This window comes from Hyaena hyaena, unplaced genomic scaffold (assembly GCF_003009895.1).
Source record: "Hyaena hyaena isolate Hyena2069 unplaced genomic scaffold, ASM300989v1 scaffold_402, whole genome shotgun sequence".
In the NCBI taxonomy this organism is placed as follows: domain Eukaryota; kingdom Metazoa; phylum Chordata; class Mammalia; order Carnivora; family Hyaenidae; genus Hyaena; species Hyaena hyaena.
The window spans coordinates 532,839-555,399 of NW_024081034.1; the positions used below are offsets into that span (position 1 = coordinate 532,839).

Consider the following 22,561-nt stretch of genomic DNA (forward strand, 5'->3'; position numbering starts at 1 on the left):
ATAGCACTGTACGGTGACAGACTGTAGCTACACTTCCGATTTGAGCATGAACTATAGAGTTGTCAAATCACTACTGTTAAACACCTGAAACTAATGTAACACTGTGCCAACTATACTTCAATTTTTTAAGAATTAAAAAAAGTCAACTCCAGTTGCACCAAAATGGAATAGCTTCATTTCTCCCAAGCTCTCACTCTCAGACCTACAAAATCCTAGACACAACCAAACAAAACAAGCAGGCATACGAAGTGTCTGGTAGGTGGGAAAAAGGCAGCAGACTTCCTAGACACACAAAGACTTCAGGAATGACAAAGCAGTGAGTCCCCTGGTTTTCTTACTGCCTCCCACATGTACAGGCCAAGGTGCTGCTTCAGAAGCCCCCATCCAATACCACAGTCATAAAGAAAAATGCTCTAAGCCTTTTCCTCCTAGCCCAAAGACTGAGAAAAGGGTAGCTTACCAACCCTTCAGTAAAGTCCACCATATTCCAGCCAAAGACCAAGAGAAGATGCGCACCCACAGGCATACACAGGAACCCTGCGGTTTCAGCGGGGTGAAGCGTGCAGCTTATTTTTCCATGCCCCCTTCCTCTCAGCCACAGTGGGGAGGAGGCGGGATCAATCCAAACAGTCCTGGCCGGACAAAACAGGCAGTTAGTTGATCTTCTGTCCCCCACACAAGGGTGCTCAAGTTCACCTGCCAGGACAGTAGTACTAATGAAGCAGAGCAGGAAGCTGATCTTTCAGGCCAAGCGCGCGGGGGGGGGGGGGGGGGGGGGGGGCAGATGGACTCCAATATCTCAGCTGGGCTAACTAATGGCAAGGCTCAAAGAGGAGCTGATCTTCCACATCCCACACCAAAGGGCAAACTGGGCCACCTCCATCAGCCAGCAGCAAAGAGACTTAACAAAGCTGTTTGAGGCAGGATTAGCCACCACAACGCTTCAACACACACACACACACACACACACACACACACACACACACACGCCCAGTATCAGCAGGAACCAGCGTGGGGGCTGAACATGCAGGCGCAATTAGCATCAACAAGACTGAACCAAGGTGGTGTGAGCGGGAGCCAGTCGGCATTCCACTTTCCCATCCCTGCTGTCAGCAGGGGCGAGTGGAGAGCTGAACCTCCATACCTACCCAGTGGTGAGACTGAATGAAGCCAAGCAAGAGAGAGCAGCTGACAATCCACTTCACCCATTCTCTGGAGCCGGTGGTGCCCAGAGGGAGATGGGCGCCCACCACCTCCCACCCGGCATCAATTCAGGGAAGCGGTACAAAGTAGAAAGTTTCTGCTCCACCCTGCAGCATCAAAGTGGTGAGAGTCAGCCCTCCACTTCTCTCTTGTTGGGGAAGCACGTCCCATCAGGAAGCTGATCTTACACCTCCCACTCAGAGGCCACAAAGTGGTGTACACTGGTGCCCACCTTTTGCCAGGAAGATGTCAGCGAGGATTAAGGGGGAAACTGAACTCGGTTTTAGAACTGAACTGAACTCAGAACCCCATCAGTCTGAACGGAGACAGCATGACTCAATGCTCTACCGTTGCCAGAATGGCTGTCTGTAGGGCCCAGTAAGAAGCTGAACATACACACCCACCCCAGCCCTTGCACTACACCTCCACCAGAACACTGCCTACTATCAAACAGGAACCAGAATTCTTATAATGTGATGTTCCAAATGTCCAGGGTACAATTGAAAGGCACGCACCACCAAAAGCCAGAAAAGGATAATGTGAAGATCACCAGATGCAACACTGAGATGATCCAGGTTCTGAATGAATTACCTCAGATTTCAAGCAGTCAATATTAAATGCTTCAATGAGCAATTAAAACTGCTCTTGAAACAAGTGAAAAAAGGGGCGCCTGGGTGGCTTAGTCGGTTAAGCGTCCGACTTTCGCTTAGGTCATGATCTCGCGGTTCGTGGGTTCGAGCCCCGCGTCGGGCTCTGTGCTGACTGCCAGCTCAGAGCCTGGAGCCTGTTTCAGAGTCTGTGACTCCCTCTCTCTCTGACCCTCCCCTGCTCATGCTGACTCTCTCTCTCTCCTAGAAATAAATAAAACATTAAAAAAAAATTACTTTAAAAAAAAAGAATCTTGATGAAAAAGGAAAGTTTAAAAAAAATGTTGCTATGTTGCACAATATTAACATACTCACTTGTACACCTAAAAAAGGTTGAGAGGGTAACCTTTATGTGTGTTGTTGACCACAGTTTNAGCTCAGAGCCTGGAGCCTGTTTCAGAGTCTGTGACTCCCTCTCTCTCTGACCCTCCCCTGCTCACGCTGTCTCTCTCTCTCTCTCCTAGAAATAAATAAAACATTAAAAAAAAATTTTTTTTTTAATAAAAAAGAAACAAGTGAAAAAAGTGGAAAACCTCAAGAAAGAAAATTTTATTTTATTTTAAAAGAACCAGGAGGAAATTATAAAACTGAAAAACCCAACAACCAAAATAACTCTCTGGATGGGCTCAACAATAGAACGGAAATAAAACAGAGTCCGTGAACAGATCAACAGAATCTAACTAACCTAAACCAGAAAGAAAATAGACTGAAAAAGAACTAAGAGCTTCAGGTACCTGTGGGACAAAAACAAGAGTTAAGATTCTCCCCAAATAAATTCCCAGAAGGAGAATGGGACTGGGACTGAAAAAGTATTTGAAGATACAATGGCTGAAAATTTCCAAAATTTGGTGAAACACATTAATCGACAGGTAGAAAAGACTGCATGAACCCCAAATAAAATAAACGAAAGATACCCACACCAAAATACATTATGCTTAAACTTCTGTAACCTAAAGACAAAGAAAAATTCTTAAAAGCAGAGAAAAATGATACATCACTTACATGGGAACATTCAAATTATAGCAAATTTCTCATCTGAAACCACAGAGAATATAAGGAAATAGCCCAACATTTTTCACACACTGAAAGAAATTAACTATACACTGTGAATCCTGTCTACAGCTAAAAAATCCTTCAGGGATGAAGGGAAATAAAGACAATCTCAGAAAAGCTAAGAGAATTTGATCCTTGCAAACTTATCCTGAAAGAATGGCTTAAAATGTTCTCTAGACTGAAAGGAAATGAAAGCAAAAGAAGGCTGGGACTTCAGAACAAAAAAGAACACTGGAATAGGTAAAATTAGGGGTAAGTATAATAGACTATTACACTACACTTGAGTTTCATAAATCATATTTTTTGGCTGCAGCAAAATTATCACACCATCTGATGTGGTGTTCAATGTTATATAAAGAAAATTTTATTTTAAAGTAAAAAAGGGCAAAAGGTTCTAACAAAAGTAAAGTTTCTGCACTACACTCAAAGCAGTAAAAACGTATGTACCCGTACTGAAGACAGTGGCAATCTGCATATGAATAGTGTAATACCTGGAGCAACCAAGAGACCTATACAAAGAAATATACCTGGGGTGCCTGGGTGGCTCAGTCGGTTGAGTGATCTCATGGTTGGATCTCATGGTTCCTGGGTTCAAGCCCCCCGTCAGGCTCTGTGCTGACAGCCAGCTCAGAACCTGGAGCCTGTTTCAGATTCTGTATCTCCCTCTCTCTGACCGACCCCCCCTCCGTGCTCATGCTGTCTCTCTCTCTCTCTCCCTCAGAAATAAATAAAACATTGAAAAAGAAGTTTCAAAGAAATATACCTTAAAACACTACAAATCAACAAGGAACCCAAAAAATATATCCAGATAACCCATAAGAAGGTAAGAAAGAAGAAATGAGAAACGGAGTGAATAAAAAATAAAACAGCAGGCTTAAGCCCTAATGTATTAGTAATTACCTTAAGTGTAGTCTAAATACACCAATTAAAAAAAAAAAAAAGAGGGGCGCCTGGGTGGCTTAGTCGGTTAAGCGTCCAACTTTCGCTTGGGTCATGATCTCGCGGTTCGTGGGTTCGAGCCCCGCGTCAGGCTCTGTGCTGACTGCCAGCTCAGAGCCTGGAGCCTGTTTCAGTCTGTGACTCCCTCTCTCTCTGACCCTCCCCTGCTCACGCTGTCTCTCTCTCTCTCCTAGAAATAAATAAAACATTAAGGAAAAAAAATTTAAAAAAAAAAAAAGATTGGAAGAAAACATATTTTAAATGAGCTAATGGTATGCGGTCCAAAAAAAAAAAAAATCACCTTAAATACAATGATAGGAAAAGTATGGAAAAAGACATACCTTGTAAATAGTCATTTAAAAAAAAAAGCAAGGGTGACTACATTATGATCATATAAAGTGGACCTCAGAGCAAATAAAATCATCAGTAATTTTAGTAAAACAGAAATATTATATAATAATAAAGGTATCAACCCACCAGAAGACATGGCAATCTTAAATGTATACACATCAAATGACAGAGCCTCAAAGCACAAAAAGCAAAAACTGATCAAGATAAAAGCCGCAATTACAGGTTAAGATTTGCAAACACCACACTCTACGCAACTGATAGAACCGCTAGATATAAAAATAAGCAACGATATAGAAGCACTGAACAATACAATCAACCCACAGAATCTGTCATCCATACAACCCATCCAACAACAGAATATACATTCTTTTCAAGCACCCATGAAACAGACACCAAGATAGACCGTATCATGGGACATAAAACAGCTGTCAACAAGTATAAAACAATGGAAATTACATAGAGTAAATTCCCTGATCATAGTGGAATCAAGCTAAAAATAACAGAATGAAAACAGGAAAATCTCCAAATACTTAATTAAAAACTGAACAACATGCTAGCAAATATTCCATGGATCAAAGAGGAAAGCTCAGAAAAAACTTAAAATGCACAGAACTGAATAAAAGTGAAAATACAACATAAAGAGGGGTGCCTGGGTGGCTCAGTTGGTTAAATGTCCTTGTCTTGATTTTGGCTCAGGTCATGATCTCCCCCATCAGCCTCTGTGCTGACAGTGCGGAGCCTGCTTCGGATTCTTGCGCGCGCGCGCTCTCTCTCTCTCTCTCTCTCTCTCTCCCCTCCTACCTCATGTGCGCTCTCTCAAAATACACACACAAACTTTAAAAAAAAAAAAAAAGACGAAAATAAACATACAAGAACGTGAAACACAGCTAAAGTAGTATGGGAAGGTAAATTTATAGCACTAAATTTTTGTATCAGAGAAAAAGTCCCAAATCAATAATCTAAAGAACATGAACAGACATTTCACCAGAGAGACTATATGGATGGAAAATAAGAACATAATGGATGTTAAACATCATTAGCCATGACGGAAATGCAAATTTAAATCACAATAAGCTATTATATTAAAAAATGTTTCAATGTTTATTTTTGAAGGAGAGACAGACAGAGTGTGAGCAGGGAAGGGACAGAGAGGGGGAGACACAGAATCCGAAGCAGGCTCCAGGCTCTGAGTTGTCAGCACAGAGCCCAATGTGGGGCTCGAACCCACAACACAAGATCATGACCTGAGCAGAAGTTGGACACTTAACCAACCGAGCCACCCAGGAGCCCCTAAACTACAGTAAGCTATGACTACACACCTAGCAGAATGACACAAATAAAAAACAGTAATAACACGACATGCTGGCAAGGATGCAATGAAACTGGAACACAGCTGAGAACTGCTGTTGGGAATATAAAATGGTAGAGCTGCTCTGGAAAACAGTTTAAACAGTTGGCAGTTTTTTATAAAACTAAACATGCAGCTATCAGCAATTGCACTCTCGGGCATTTATCCCAGAGAAAACATATGTTCACAAAAACACCTGTACACAAATATTCACGGCAGCTTTATTTGCAGTAGCCAAAATCTAGAAATAACTCAGATGCCCTTCACAGGTAAATGGTTAAAGAAAATGTAGTAACATTAATACCATGGAATACTACTCAGCAATAAAAAGGAACAAACTATTGATACATACAACTTGGATTAATCTGCAGGGAGTTCTGCAGAGTGAAAAAAGGCAATCCCGAAAGGACACATATGGAAGATCCCATTGATAGAACATTCTTCAAATGACAAAATGAGAGAAATGGAGAACAGGTTACTAGTTGCCAGGAGTTTGGAATGGGGGTGGGGGAAGAGTGTGGCTGTAAAACAGCAACGAGACAGATACTTGTGGTTACGGACCAGTTCTATATCTTGATTATATCAAGGTCAATATTCTGGTTGTGATATTGTACTGTACTTTTGCAAGATGCTACCACTGGGAGAAACTGGGTAAAGGGTATACTAGGTCTAGTATTTCTTACAATTTCATAAGAATCTATAATTATCTAAAAACAAAGTCAAAAATTTTTAAATTTAATAGAAAATAATCTCCGTTTACAAAAATATGTTCATAACACCCAGTCTGTGAAGTGATGTCCACTTCTGTGAGTAAAGACAACCACATCCAACAAGACAAAGCAAGAGCCAAAAAAAAAAAAAAAATCCATCAGGTTAGGAAGAACTCCAGCTCTTCCTCAGATATTCAGGACCCAGCTACCTCTTTTCATAGAATCATGACTATTTAAGGGTTGGGTAATCTTTACAGAGAACAGTAAAAGTTATCCTTTGATGTCTGAAGGGTGTCTACAACAAGTTGGCTAAGTAGTGTCAATAAGCAAACCTAAGTAACTCCAATGATAGACGACCCACTTTATTTTATCCATTTATCATCTTTGAAAGACTATTAAACAAAAAAAAGAAAAAAGTTTCCTCTTAAGAAACTCCAAATCTAGGGGCGCCTGGGTGGCTCAGTCGTGCATCTGACTCTTGATTTTGGCTCAGGTCATGCTCTCACAACTTGTGAGATCCGGGCTGCCCAGGCCTGGTTGGGATTGTCTCCCTCTCTCTCTGCCCCTCCCCAGCTGACACTCTCTCAAAATGAATAAACTGAAACAAACAAACTCGAAATCTACCTTTTTAATTGATAGGCTAATAAAGAAAATATAGTCACACGTACACAGCAAAATCGAACAATAAAGTTTACATTCAATAGATCACAAAATGCCCCACTAATTCTGCGTTATTCTTACTGCTCAGGAAACTCGAGGGGCCTTATTCATCTAACACCCAAATGTCCTATATCTAACAGTAGTACATATTTACTCAGTGTGACATTTCTTACCAATTCACATGAGAAGTCATTTAGCCCTGTTACATGAATTCCTAGCAAACAGACGCAGTGATTATACCCATCTTCTAGAACTAGAAACCTCAGATCCAACCTAAAAAATTATAGCCCCGACTGTAAGAAAGCAGCAGTTTGGAAAAGTCAAAACGCTAACCACCAATAAGTAAGACCAACTTTCAAATCAATCTAAGACTAACTGAACAGTTAATCATACTAGACTAACAAAAACATACAACTCTCAGTACCATTATGTGCCTGCATTCTTTTGGTTTCTGATCTTGAAGGCTTGAGGCTGAAATCAAAGAAAATTACCATCTAGAACAAAGTTCCATTGTGCCCTCCTTCTGGGTCAAAATCTTAAAGAATCGGGTCAAGCCTAAAAAACTCAAATGAATAGTCATCTAGAATTCTGGTGCCAGTCACCGAAAATTTGAAATTCTCAGTCCTTCATCTTAACAGATGGTAAAGCTGGAGACCATAAGAATTAAGCAACTTGACTCAAGTAGGCAGCAGACCCTACAACTCAGGTCTTCAGTTTTCTAATCCATTGTCCTTCCCAGTATATCACCCAGCCTTACCAATCAAACCAGCATTTTGAGCACCCAGGCTGAAGAAACATCGCTGACCCTACTTACTATGTTAACGGGGCATATGCATACAGCCATTTTCCAGTAAGAGCAGCAAGTTGCCTAGGGACCCGCCCACACTCCCTTCCCCTAGTACCATTCCACGCATCAGTAGGGAAGAATTTGAGAGAATATGTGCTGCAGTCATAGAATACCACAAAACTGTGTGGTAGAATCCATGCCATCTAAGCCTAACTAACCCAAAGGTTTTAAAGCTTTCCTTTCTCTCCAACACGCTCCCATCATTAACACCTCTACCTAAAATAAGTAAACCAAACTAACTGAAACCAATGGAGGCCACAGTTGGGCTTCAAAGGGATCCATACACTCCCTGAAATCATATACAAAATGCATGCAGCTACACTAACCCTAAAAGGGTTAATGACCTCCAAAAAACAAAGTACTACTGTTCTAGCTCTACCACCAGTCATTCTAGAATGAAAATAAAAATATTCTACAGTGAAGTAAGTTAACACACTAAGCCCTGTACTGTTTTCAACTAATCAAGAATGCAAGTTTACCTATCTTTCCTTTTCTATAATAAAAATGAGAATAAACCAAGAAAATGAATAACTCCCACAAATATAAGATTATTAAGTAGTATAAACTATGGCTACTTCCATAAACATTCAGGGAGTGATTTAGAACCTGATAATCAATCACACCAATGAAAACCAAATTACGAAGTCAAAATTTGCCAGTTATTCCAATTGACAGGTCACAGCACATAAAATTAAACAACTGCTACCTTAAGAAAACCCACTTGAGGGGCACCGGGGTGGTTCAGTGGGTTGAGTGTTGGACTCTCGGTTTCAGCTCAAGTCATTATCCCAGGGTTGTGGGATCAAGCCCCATGTTGGGCTCCAAGCTAAACGTGAAGCCTGTTTAAGAGATTCTCTCTCTTCTCTCTCCCTCTGCCCCTCTGCCCAGCTCACTCTCTCTCTAAAATTAAAAAAAAAAAAAGAAAAAGAAAAAGAAGGAAGGAAGGAAGGAAGGAAGGAAGGAAGGAAGGAAGGAAGGAAGGAAGAAAACAAAAACATGTGAACATACTTCCAAATAAGACTTTCACACGCTGGGGGCGCCTGGGTGGCTCAGTCGGTTAAATGTCCGGCTTCGGCTCAGGTCAGGATCTCACAGTTTGTGGGTTCGAGCCCCGTGTTGGGCTCTGTGCCGACAGCTAGCTCAGAGCCTGAAGCCTGTTTCAGTCTGTGACTCCCTCCCCTCTGACCCTCCCCTGTTCATGCTGTCTCTCTCTCTCTCTCTTTCTCTCAGAAATAAATAAAACATAAAAAAAAAAAAAAAAAAAAGACTTTCACATGCTGAAGAATTTCTGTCCTTGATATCAGGTATACAAGGAGTTAACAGAATCTCAAAATCAAAATAACTTAAAAATAACCCAAATCAATCCCCCCCCAACATCTCCCTATTTGAATGAGAACCCCAAACCCAAGACAACTCAATATAAAAACTATTAACATTTTCACATAGCAAACAGTAAAATTATTTTTTAACAATTTACATACAGTATGATCTCATCTGTGTGGGGGGAAAAACACACAACACAATATGCTTGTATATGTGCTGAAATATGAAGTTACCCAATAAACCTTTTATCAGTGGCTGCCTGATAAAAGAACGAAATAACTGGGAGATGATGTGGCAGGGAGACTTTCTTTTCACTGTTAACACCTTTCATGTAACTTTTCAATTTTGTACTATGCTCGAGTATATGTATCCAAAAACACTATTATGAAGCTATTTCAAAAGTCAAAGATAGGATCACGGCTGCAATTAGAATACTGGCAGTGAGGGGGCGCCTGGGTGGCTCATTCCTTTGAGTGTCCAACTCTTGATTAGGGTCAAGTCAAGATCCCAAGACCACTCATTGAATCTAGCTGCAGGTGGGGCTCACACTGGGCATGGAACCTGCTTGAGATTCTCTCTCTCCCTCTCCCTTTGTCCCTCCCCTGCTGGCCCAGCTGGCACATACTTTAGCTCTCAAAAAAAAAAAAAAAAAGAAAAGAAAAAGAAAAAGAATAATGGCAGGTAGTAAGAATGGAGAGAAACAATTTGAAATTGTTCAAATTGTATTTGAAATTTAAGATGTAGAAATGAAAAGACGGGGACGCCTGGGTGGCTCAGTCGGTTAAGCATCCGACTTCGGCTCAGGTCACGATCTCACTGTTTGTGAGTTCGAGCCCCACATCCGGCTCCGTGCTGACAGCTCAGAGCCTGGAGCCTGCTTTGGATTCTGTGTCTCCCTCTCTCTCTGCCCCTCCCCCACTCCTGCTCTGTCTCTCAAAAATTAATAAACATTTTAAAAAAATTAAAAAAAAAAAAGAAATGAAAAGACAGGAGTACTATTAGGATTTTATTGGCTAAGAAAAAGAAGTCAAAGGCGACTGGGTGGCTCAGTCGGTTAAGTGCCTGACTCTTGATCTTGACTCAGGTCAAGATCTCATGGTTCATGGGATGGAGCCAAGTGTAGGGCTCTTGGCTCTGCACTGACAGTGAGGAGCATGCTTGGGATTCTCTCTCTGCCCCTCCCCTGCTCTATCAAATAAATAAACATTAAAAAAAAAAAAAAAGGAGTCAAGACCCATCCCAAGGTTTCTAACAAGGATGATGGTTAAGTGCCATGTCTTAAGATAAGAAACATCAAAGACAACGATAAATTCAGCTTGTATATCTTCAGTTTAAGGTACCATCAAGATGCCCAAATAATCAAGAGGCAGTCAAGTTTATGCGCAGTTGGAAGCAGAGTGAGTAAAGATGATCTAGTAACAGAGTCTCTTTACAAAGGAGACGGAGATGTGGTCAGACACAGAAAGAAAGCCAAAGTAATGAGATGTTAGCTTTCTCTTCCAGAGATCCCAAATCTGCCTCTATATCCCCCTCACTCCTAAACCACAGCCTTAGTTTAAACATAAACAGTCTTTCCCAAGATGATAACATATATCTTGTTCTGAGCACCTTCCATGTGGGGCCCAATGCCAGGTACTTTACATACCTTTTTCCCTCCTAACACAAAATGCAACAGCCTGCCAGAAATCTATTACCACTTCCATTTTACAGATGAGAAAGCTGAGCCTCTGAAAGATGAAATAATTTGTCCCAGCAACCCACATCCAGGTAAGTGGCAGAACCAGAATTCTACTGTAAAATCCATGCATTGCTACCTAACCATCAATACTGAACAACTAGGTTCCTTTCCCCTCCACTTTATCCTTCTCACTGTAGCCCGTAATATTCCCATAAAACCTACTTCTAGTCATGTGCATTCCCCCTGATCAGAGAGGTGAATTCAAGCACCTCCCAAAACATCCTATGGCTTATAGTGACATGGGCCTTCACATGTTCAGTTACCTCCTCCTAATCCCACTTAGACACCCTCTGCCCACACTAGACTATTCACAATTCCTCAAACCCTATTTAACGTCATACCTCCAACTCTCTGCCCTTTCCTTCCTCTTGCTAAACTTTTACTCATGTTTGATAACCAAGACCAAATATTCCATCTTCATGCAGTTTCCCTCACCTACTTACTTCTCTAGTCAAAATCAACTGCTCCAAAATGCTGGGAATTGTGTGGATACTTTAAGCTATCCATAATCAAAAAATTGTAATGTTCTATTGGCTCCATTGTTTCAGAGCTCATAGCACTTTGCACACACTTTGATTATTATACTTACTACAAGATACGACCACTCAGTCTGTCCATCTTTCTCCAAAGACTGCAGGGGCAGAGGCCAGGTCTTTCTTACTTGTTGCCCAGGACTTGGCACGGTCCCTCACCGCAGCAAGTCAGCAAACGTTTCATAATCAATCAAGCAAAACCAAAAGCTTTTCTAGGTCTCAGTCTGATACCTGAAATTCAATAACCTAATTCCACTACTAGAGCTTAAAAACTTACTATCTTAAAAAAAGTTTCCCCTAAGTGTATAAATGATCCAGACTCAACTAAGATTCATAAAGTTCTTAGGCAAAATTATCTCTTTTGTATTGTGTAACATTCTATTACAAAATGCCACCACAATATTAAAATACAAAGCCACATATATTCAGCTAAATATCTATTTTCTACCAGCTTCCCAAGGAACTAATTCTTTCATATGCCAAAACATCAAGGCTCTCAAAATATTTGCTATTAAGAAAGTTATTTTTATGTATAATAAATAAGGGCATTGTGGTTATGCTTCAGAGACAAACTGATGTATTTATGGATTAAATCATGTGATTGATGCCTGAGATTTCCTTCAAAATAATGGGAGTGAGGGGCAAGATACAGATGAAACAAGACTGGTCATGAATTGAAAATAACTGAACTGAAGGCACCTGGGTGGCTCAGTCAGTTGAGTGTCCGCCTCTTGATTTTGGCTCAGATCATGATCTCGCAGTTCGTGACTTCAAGCCCCGTGTCGAGCTCTGTGCTAACAGTGCAGAGCCTGCTTGGGATTCTCTCTCTCCCTCTTTCTCTGCCCCTCTTGCTCACACCGTCTCTCAAAATAAATAACCATTAAAAAAAAAAGAAGAAAATAGCTCAAGTGGGTAATGCTTTGATGATGGTTGGTTGGCTGCTTTACTCTGCTTGTGGAAATACTGAAGGGGCACCTGGCAGTCAGTTAAGCATCCGACTTTGGCTCAGGGCATGATCTCACAGCTTGTGAGTTCGAGCCCTACATCGGGCTCTGTGCTGACAGCTCAGAGCCTGGAACCTGCTTCGGATTCTCTGTCTCCCTCTCTCTCTGCTCCTCCCCTGCTCACACTCTGTCTCTCTGTCTCAAAAATAAACAAACATTTAAAAAATCTTTTTAAGAAAAAGAAGGAAAATACTGGAAATTTTCCCTAACAAGCTTTTTTTTTTTAAAAGAGAAGAATATAATGAACATAATGTAATAGATCCATAGTTTGAAAACAACCCTTTATCTAGAAGGGTTTCTTCCACTGTTCTAAATTTAAATAAATTAGATGACCTTAGGGGCGCCTGGGTGGCTTAGTCGGTTAAGCGTCCAACTTTCACTTAGGTCATGATCTCGCGGTTCGTGGGTTCGAGCCCCGCGTCGGGCTCTGTGCTGACTGCCAGCTCAGAGCCTGGAGCCTGTTTCAGTCTGTGACTCCCTCTCTCTCTGACCCTCCCCTGCTCACGCTGTCTCTCTCTCTCTCTCTCTCTCCTAGAAATAAATAAAACATTAAAAAAAAATTAGATGACCTTATATAAACTTCTTAACTATAACAAAGTCCAATCTTCCTGAAAATAAACTTAGCAGCATCTTTTATTTATTCTAACACAGACAAAATACTACTACAGGCGAAACTACAAAAAAAGTACAAGAATGCATGAAAATAATGACAACAGCAGTTTTAGCAATATAGGAAAGTAGAGAAAAAGAGTAAAAGAAAAAATGGGTGAAAGAGAACAAACAAAAGTTTGTAGGAGAAAGTGGCAAACAAACAGCCCATAAATTGGCTGAGAACCTTAAAACATCTAAAGAAGGCATTACTCCCACACTTCCAGGTTATAATTCTCTGAATTAGGTCCCAAATGTCAATCTGGGCCAAAGGGGCCCCAAAAGTAAAACATCAAAGCAACAGATGCTAAAGATCAAAATGAAGATTGCATGGTGACTTACCCCAAAGCCACCTAAAAGGCAAAGAAATAGGACCTAATAGGGCACATCTCTACTTCATCCAACCCTATCCCCACTTAAGGACCATCAGCTCAGACATATCCCAACTTGACAAGGCCTTTACAGGTACCCCTACACACATGGCAGAAAAAAATCCATTTTTAATCAACCAAACTATAACTCTAGTGTACTCACCATCAGGATGCTTACTGTATTATTTGTAAAGTAATACATGTCTAAACAAAAAACAGCAGTACAGAAATCTATAAAGTGTAAAGTTTAAAATCTCCCCTCCTCCTCACCCTAGAGCAGTTTTGCACTCCAAGATGACCTTTAATTACTTATTATCCTTCCAAAACTTGGTCAGAGAATTTAAATTGAGCCATGAAAACTCATTCAAGGATCCCAAGGACCCATACAAAGGTAAATATTACTATAAAATGAGATCAAAGAGGGAACAGAACACACAGCAGATTATCCTTTCAACATCTGCTAAAAGCCAGAATGTGATTTTTAAATGTTTTCCTAAACAAAATTACAAGATTCCTTGCTAATATCCAAATCAAGAAACACCATCTCCAAAAAACACAATCGAGAAACAATCCTCATCCTATTAATAAGAGTCACTCTACTGAGGCCCGCCCGATCTAGGGCAGAGCTTTGAAACTCAACTTACAACTGCCCCAAGGGCAAACAAAGGGAAAACGGGGGATACCAGAAAGCCCTGTTTGGCGGAAGCCGTCAATGCCTGCCCACCACCAGCACTGCCCATCCAAAGAAAGAAGGTCCAGATCATAAAAGTGCCCAGGCACGAGGAGCTAGCTAGCACATAAGGTCTTTTTTTGCCTTTTTTTGGGGGCCTGGTGTTCAAAGTGTATAATTTGTTGAAACATACCTGAACACCCCGAATAGGCTATCTGTAAATTAAGCTAGCCCAGACACCATTTTGCTGTACCTCACAAAATGTAAACACTTACCTCACAAGTGTAAAAATTTGATAATTTAGTTTTTTTAATTTTTTTAATGTTTATTTACTTTTGAGAAAGAGAGACAGAGATGAGTGGGGGAGAAGCAGAAGAGAGAGGGAGACATAGAATCCAAAGCAGGCTCCAGGCTCCAAGCTGTCAGCACAGAGCCCGATGCGGGGCTCGAACCCACAACCTGTGAGACCATGACCTGAGCCGAGGTCAGATGCTTAACAGATTGAGCCACCCAGGTGCCCCTAAATCATTTTAGTTTTAAATGTCTGACAGAATGTTACATAACAGAAAGTCTCAATTTTTTTTTTTAAATAAAATACATCAGGATATAGTGGGTCTCAGATGCTTTAATTTTAACCCAGCAACCACCAGTTAACTCTAATAACCTAAAATCCAGAAGCTGTTAACTTTTTAAATTCCCAAATCAAGAACACACAGTTCAAGAACAATTACATCTAAAAATGGGAGACATGAGGAGGACATGGGCCAGGACAGCACCCCGCCAAGGCAATGTCCCTCCGCCCTTAACTTCAGTTAGCCCTGGAATGGGTTAGGGTGCACCAAGGGTGTTGGACATTTAAGTTTTCAAGTGAAATGAATGATGGTCGAATTAATAGGGCTTGGCTAGAAATACTGTAAAGGCACCTCCACCTTTGCACAAACAGGAGAGTCTAAAAATCCACAAACCCAGGATTCCAATACTCTACACCATGTACACGTATGTAGTCTACGAGTCCTGTTCAACACTGTGTGCCATCGCTGACCAGGCAATTCCGGAATAATGCCCGCTGCTGCTAATATATTGCTACATGTGCCTCCAATGCACCTTTCCAGCAAGGTCCTTGTTACACCACCTACAAAGACAAAGGGCTGGGACTTCACAAGCTTCCCCAGCAGGTTCCTGTGACTGCTTCTGTGCCTGCTTGCTAACGGATGCTTCTATGGGTGGCCAAAAAAAAAAAAAAGTCAAAATACATTCTGCCTTGTTAAACTGACCTTCATCATAAACTTTCAGGGCACTTCACATTACTCTTCCGCCACTAATGTTTCTATGTTAGTCATCCTGATACTTATCTCACTCTTAGAGAGCTTGAAGTTTTCAGTGCAGGCGAGGAATAGCTGTTATCGTCATAGTCCCTGCATAGAAGACTTGCACCTAACATAGAGTCCATGTTCGTTGCTCTAATGTTCTGCTGACCATATGCAAAACTGATACAATTATATGTAAAGCTTCAATACGGGCACATAAAACTATCGATTTTGCATTCATTAAATAAACTCCATTAATTAACTAGTCTACAAATAAATACATGGGAGCCCTAAATAACCTAACCACCATCCCAATTCTTAGACAATCTGGTGGTGTTTCTGTAATGTAAACTAGTTCTCTGGATGCCACATTGCAAGAATATTGTTAATAGCGCACGCACACTGTTATCAGTCATTGACATCAGCTTCCAAGAGCTCAAAGCATCTTGGTGAGTTTCAACATGAAAATAAACTTAACAAATCTGCAAAATAATACTAGTACTGAGTAAATAAAAATTAAAGGTTACATAATCAAGTCAGAATGAGGTATTTTACTCTGTAGCTAGCCAAGCAGTGAACCTCCACTTTACCACCTAAGTCACAAAAACTCAACTCTAGGCAGTTTTTCTGAACAACCCAAAATATCTAGAGGTGGCAGTCAAATGTTCCCTAGTCATTTCAATTTATAATTGATTCTACGTAAAGAGCTATCCAGTGAAAAAGACCAGAACTTAGAAAGTACCTGTTTATATATTCCTGCAGCTCTAATTTGTGCCCACATATGCAAACATTTCTGTAATCTCTTACTACAGCTATATTACGAGGGACGTAGCAAAATTTTAGGAAATGTGTGGTAACAGCATGAGACTTTAACCTGGCAAACAATGACTATCTTTACAAGACAACTTTCCAAACTAGAAAATATTTTTTAAAAACACATCAAGTTAAAGACATAATTTTCAAACACAAGGCATGTCGTTATTTTGTGGTTACTTTTGTTACACAAACACTAAACCTTCCTTAGAACTAGAAATGAATATATCCCTTTAAGTGCCAGCAAACAAAACACATAATATAGAATAATTCTGAACATCATCAACCTCTAAATGTTATAGTATAAATAAGCCACCTCTAGAACTGACTTAATAATTTTCCCCTACCATCTACATGCAAACAGACCAAATTTAGGAAAACATACGCTTTAATGGATTTTAAACTACGTTCATTACCCCAAAAATTGAAAATGCTAACTATTTTAATACTAATTATCTCCTTGGAAAGATAGAACATACATTTCTTTTTCAACTTTTTGAATGATTATTTTCAAGAGAGAGTGTGTGCGCGCGCGCAAGCGGGGCGGAGCAGAGAGAGGAGGGGACAGAGGATCTGAAACAGGCTCTTCGGTGACAGCAGAGAGAGAGGCCTATGTGGGGTTCCAACCCACCAACAGGGAGATCATGGCTTGAGCCAAAGTCAGATGCTTAACTGACTGAGCCACCAGGCGCCCTGAGCATATTCTAAAGGGTACACAACAACCCATAACTTCTCAGTATTCCTCGTAATCTTTCTACCGATTAACAGAATGACAGAAAAAGAAGTTTGAATAAAAGTATACTCAGAACAAACTTAAAAATGACGTAAACATACTTCAAAATGAGCAACTGTTACTTAAGCAGTTTTTCCCTGATAAGATTCCCCAGCCCTTCAGCATTATATTACTATAAACATGCCTTACAGTGTATTTCTTCTTTCTATATTTATGCTATATTATTATTACACATGATACTTAAACACACATCCTTATCCAACTGAGAACAAGATTAACCCAAAAGATTTTCAAAAATGCACTAAAAAAAATCACCACAGTTAATTTCTGTTAAAATGCTTCATTTCTAATTACCTTTCAGTAACGCCACTGCAATTAAATGTAAGAATCTTGAATTATTATGTTACCAAAAGACTAATGGTCAGCATGAAAGAGCAAAGTGGTCAAGTTCATGCTGTTTCAAGAACTCTGATGAAGCAACCTCTTGCTATTTTAAAGATATCTTTAAAATGTTACTACAAAAATAATATCCCATAAATTACTATTTTATGTTTTAACCCCAAGCCCTAAGCACTGTGTATCAGATGGCAATCATACAAACAAAAATTCTTTTAAGGACACTAATATAAATGAGTCTTACAAAAACATTCAGAGACTAAGAGAAATCAGCAGTTTGGACACAGTAGCCACACACCCGGAAAAAGAACATACAAGTTTAGTGGCAAGTAAGAGACACTTTAATTAAATGTTTAAAACTTACCAAAGCTCTTAAGTCAAGAGTTATCTTTTTTTAAGCCTACAAATTTGAAGTTAAAAACTTGAAAAAAAATCCAATAATACATATAGCAATAAAAATTTTTGAAAACAGGCAGCGATAGGTACGCTTGTCAGAAAGAAAGAAAAAGGTTATACAAGGTGCAGACTAAATTTGTCTGGGGTGCGGGCGGCTGGACAAAAATAGCAGCTAAAGAGAGAACCCTGGGAGCTATTCAATTCCATCACCTGCCCTCAGGTAAGTAGCCTGAACCAACCCCAACAAAGAAAAGCCAACTCTTGTTTTTAAGACTTTGAGACAGTATGAATTCTGAAACACAGCTCTCAACATTACACAAACGCACACGCACACACACAAAGGGCTGCTGTTCCCCAGGACTGTTCAAAAGATGGGGGAAACTGAATTAATTCAATACTTCCGATAGCAGGACCCCAGCTCATTCATTCTATTCAGAATTCAATTCAAACACAAGGTGCAAGGTTATATAATGTCAAGCTTTACATTACACATTTCGCTGGTAAGTTCAGGCTCAAAGAACTGCACGGGGTTGCAAGCATACACTCTAGAATGTTTTATTTTAACATTAAGACTAACGAGTCTTGCCCTAAATAGGTAGGACCTCACAAGCATGGAGTTACAAAGTAATAAAGAATTTTTTTTCTTCAGCTCACCGAAATACTTAGTAATTCAGCAGACGATCCAGTATTTTATGAAGCCTTAATCCTTCCCCAAAACATAATGAAACTTAGCAAGTTTCTCATTTATAGCACGCTACAGTATTCAAACATCAAGAAAGTAATGCAGGCTCTCAAGACAAAAAATACTTGAAAACGCTGAGTTCTTTAAAATGTAAACACAATAGTGCATAATTACTGCAGGGTTCAGTATTACAATCTGAAATCCAATCCACTGTGAATCTACTAAATATAAGGGTTCTGGGACACGAAATCATCAACTAGTATTTTACACACTATCCACATAAAACATCAGACTCCATTTATTTCATTACCGTAAACCAAAAGCAATCGATTCAGCCCACCTTTTCCAAATGTGTTATCAGTGCAAACAATTTTACCAACCCCCAGTGAGACTGGCAATAATCACTCCACGATAAAATAATGCTCCATACATTGAAATATCTTACTGAATCCTGTGGAAGGACAACTTTGACAGCAGTCAGTTATTTTCCACAAAATATTTTAAATACTCAAAAAAATGTTCAAGGCTTTAATAACTGATGCTTAAATCATTCGAGCTAGTCGCTATTCATTTTTCCAGTGATAATCTTAATGAAACCAATTAATACCTACGTAGCCAAAGTTCAAGTTTTCTGTATCAGTCAAAGGCGCCAGGCTTACTGAAAAGGGTTATTTCTGTTTAGCTTCCTGGCCATTATTTGCGGTTGAAACCCCTTCCCCTTAGTTACTTGGAAACAAAACCAGAAGTTAATTTCAGATAAAAAGAAATGAGGGACCCCTAGACCGAACGACAGACAGAAATGGAGAGCAACGATATAAATGTTTTAAAAAAAAAAAAACAACAACTTAAGGAGTAAAAATCGCCGGGCTTTTCTCAAACTTCCTTCTCAACTCTAACAATAAGGCTAGGTGTCAAACTGGAAGGTACAGGATTTCGGCTTGAAAAGAAAATGTCTAACGGATGCAACACCTATCGCACACGCTCCCAAGTTTCACGGTGCCCGTTAAGAGAGCACACACATGTCGTTCCAGTTCTATTTCGGTCAGGAGGGACAAACTGATGCCGACAGATCGAGACGCCACAGCCTTTGTTCAACAGCTTACGGATGGGCAACTAAATGTGCTACAGGTTGATAAGCGTTTACCAGGCAATGGTGCCTCGGAGCTTGAGAAAGGTACCAGAATGCCGTATGCAAATCACCCTGGACAATTTCTATTGAACACCCTCGAGCTGCACACTCCGAAGGAGAGGCCTATTCATCGCTACTATTTATTTCCATGTTTACCTCTCCTCCTCCCCCCCAAGCCCCCCCCTTCACTTTCTCCTCCCACCCTGTCCCGCCATCTTGGGCCGATAGGAGCAGCCATTACTTAACTAAATGACAGTGCCAACAACTTTGCACTCAAATAAACAGAGGCTGCGCCCCGAATCCCCCCTGGCCTCCCCTCCTCCCGCTCAGGCCCCCCGGGAAACGGGACTCCGCCAAGACACGTTCACCGAGAACTGCGGGGTTTCTAGGGCGAGAGCCCCCCAAAAGTAAACAAGTCACCTAACTTCAGGTAGAACGCAGACCCATCGAGATGCATGTCAACAGCCCGATGCAAAAAGTCTTCACCGCCCCCCAAACTATAGGCAACTTCCCCCTTCTGGGAGCAGGGACCGCAGGAAAGCCCAAAACGTTTGGTGAACAGCCGACGCTTCGAGCAGCCTGCCCGAAGGGAGAGAATAAAAGCCCCCCGGGAGGCCAAGAAGTCCCAGATCGCGGGGCAGGGGAGCTGCACACATCGGCACCCCCGGGGCTCCCCGGGCTACCTCCAAAGAGCCGTAAAACGAGAGGCGGTTCCGGCGACCCGCTGGAGCCCAGCCCCAAAGCGCCGCTGCCTCGGGTCCTCAGGCTGCGAGCGGAGAGGGCGATTTCGCAAGGGGGGGGGGGGGGGGGGGGGGGGGGGGGGGGGGGGGGGGGGGGGGGGGGGGGGGGGGGGGGGGGGGGGGGGGGGGGGGGGGGGGCGCGCGAAAGCAGGAAATAGTTTCCCGGAAGCCCCTCGGCCGTCGTTCGCGGCCACAATGAACGCTGGCCGGGCCGCGGGGCCCGGGGCGAGCGGGGCTCCGGCCGGGGAGACGGGGTCCGCGCGCCGGCCCGCGGCCGCCTGCCTTACCTTGCCCAGCAGGGCCTTCGTCCTGGCGCCATCTTCATGAAACCTCACGAACCCGAAAAGGCGGCTGCGGGGACAGACACACGCGACTCGTTAGGGCTCCGGGAAGCGCCAGCGACCCACCCCTGCCCGCGCCCGAGGCCCCGGCGGCGCGGAGAGCGCCAAGCCGAGGCGCCCGCCCCGCCGCCGCCGCCGCCGCCGCCGCCGGAGGCGAGCGGCGCTCGGGCCTCCCCGGAGAGCGGCGCCGGCCCGTCCGGAGCCGACCGGGACGGGTGACGGCGGCCCGTACCTGTCCAGTCCGCCGAGCGCCTCCCTCTCCTCGGCTGTCAGGCTGGGGGACGCCTCCTCGCTCTCGCCGCTCGCTTTTCCCGCCGCCATTTTCTTTTCCTCATCACCGAAAGCGGCGGCGGCGGCGGCGGCGGCGGTAGCGAGCGACACTCCGCAGGATTTCATGGAAACGCAGCGAATTCACAACTCCAACGCCGACACCCCCCCCGGGCCGGGGCCCGCAACGACGCCCCCAAATCCCCGCGCGGGACCGGCACACCAACTTTATCGCCGCCTCCTCCTCCGCCGCGGGCGGCGGCGGCGACGAAAAATCCCAACGCGGCGGCGGCGAAGGCGGCGGCGGCAGGGGCTGCGGAGCCCCCGGGTCGGCAGCGGCGGCGGCTCGGCTGTAGGGTCACATCGCGGGGGCGGGCGGGGGGGCGGCCACAGGCGGGGACGGCGGGAACGGCCGGAGCGCGCGGGGCTGGGGGACGGGGGGGGATTCGTTGGAGACACAAACTTCCCCGGCACCAGCACAAAGTTGTTGTAATTGTGTCACACAGCGAACCCCACGCCGCCGCCGTGACCCCCCCCCTCCGCGCCCGGCCGGCGCCACCAATCGGCGCCGCCCGCCCGCCTCACGTGACCTTTGTTGACTCACGTCAGCCGTGGCTCCACTCAACTTGCTAGCGGCCGGGCCCCGCCCACCGAGGCCGCCACCGACGGGGAGCGGGACGTAGGCCAATTCCGGCCCGTGGTTGGCTGCTGCGCCCGTCTGTCGAGGGGGAAGGGTTGTCACCGAGAGGCAGCAAGCTGTTAGGTTGTGCTAGTTAAATACACTGGGGCAGAGAATGGAGGGTCCGGGCCGTGTCACTTCGGGAGCCGCGGCGGGCTCGGGAGGGGGAGGGGAGCGGCAGGGAAGGGCGAGGTCCGGCACCGCCCGCCGCGGGCGTCAGCTGTGAGCGGGGACGCCATGCACGGCCCTCGCCTGCCGGAGAGCTCGGTGGCGGGCCCGGCCCCGCGGCCTCGGCAGCCCCGCGCTCCGGGGGTCCCGGGCCTCACTGGGCCCGGTAAGGGTCGCGGCGCGCGGGCCCCCGACCTCCGCCCTCCGAAGAAGGCGCACACTTTTGGCACCGCTGGAAATAATGGCCTCCGCGAGGAGCGCGCTCCGGGAGCGGCCGCTGGCCCGAGCCGGGCGGCTCGGGCGCCGCCCTAGGCCCGGCCTGCTCTCGGGGCCCCGAGCCCCGCGCTCGCGCCGACGGTGAAGGGGGAAGGGCCTCCTGACCCCCATGGCCGGAGGGAACGAAGAGTCGCCCACGGGGTCTGGCTCGCCGATCACGGCTCCCCACCGCCCAAGGTCTGTTGGCGGCACTTTGGGGCCAAATTGCCATGCTACCTGCGTTTTATCGGTAGTTCATTATAGGGTTGTAAGAAAACTGATGACAGGTGTTAAACAGGATCTCCAGAATGTCGGTTTCTTGTGGCTGTGATCTCGCCGGGGGTGGGGTGTGGGGGGATCCTTCATGGAAGAGTTGGGACTGCTTGTGGACAGGCCTAAGAGAAGATCTTCTCATAGTTAAGATCCTCAACCCAGCTTGCAGCCCAGAAAAGCCTTTTCCACCCCACACAGCACGCCTCAGACAACAATAACACTTTCTTGTTCTGACCGTATCTTGGATGCAAATAAAAGTCACTAGTCGGGTTTTCAATCCCAGGTGTAGTTGGGAGAAAAAGAAAACGTGCCTTTGGTCCATCACTCTTTTCAAAAG

General features: G+C 43.8%; 1 protein-coding gene across 5 annotated transcripts in view; it reads right to left on the minus strand.

The window, feature by feature from the left end:
* KDM6A (lysine demethylase 6A) overlaps positions 1-21,354 on the minus strand; it is a 209,666-nt gene extending 188,312 nt beyond the window's left edge. For 2 of the 5 annotated variants that reach the window (XM_039251921.1, XM_039251922.1), the window contains exons 1-2: positions 20,815-21,353; positions 20,529-20,592 (exon numbers count right to left, since the gene is read on the minus strand). In XM_039251921.1, coding sequence (XP_039107852.1) covers positions 20,529-20,592; positions 20,815-20,978 — 228 coding nt within the window. In that variant the 5' untranslated portion in view covers positions 20,979-21,353. Of the gene's footprint in view, positions 1-20,184; positions 20,245-20,528; positions 20,593-20,814 lie in introns of those variants that run through there. The other 3 variants (XM_039251920.1, XM_039251923.1, XM_039251924.1) reach the window with 3 other exon arrangements.
* Between the last annotated feature and the right edge of the window lie 1,207 nt (positions 21,355-22,561).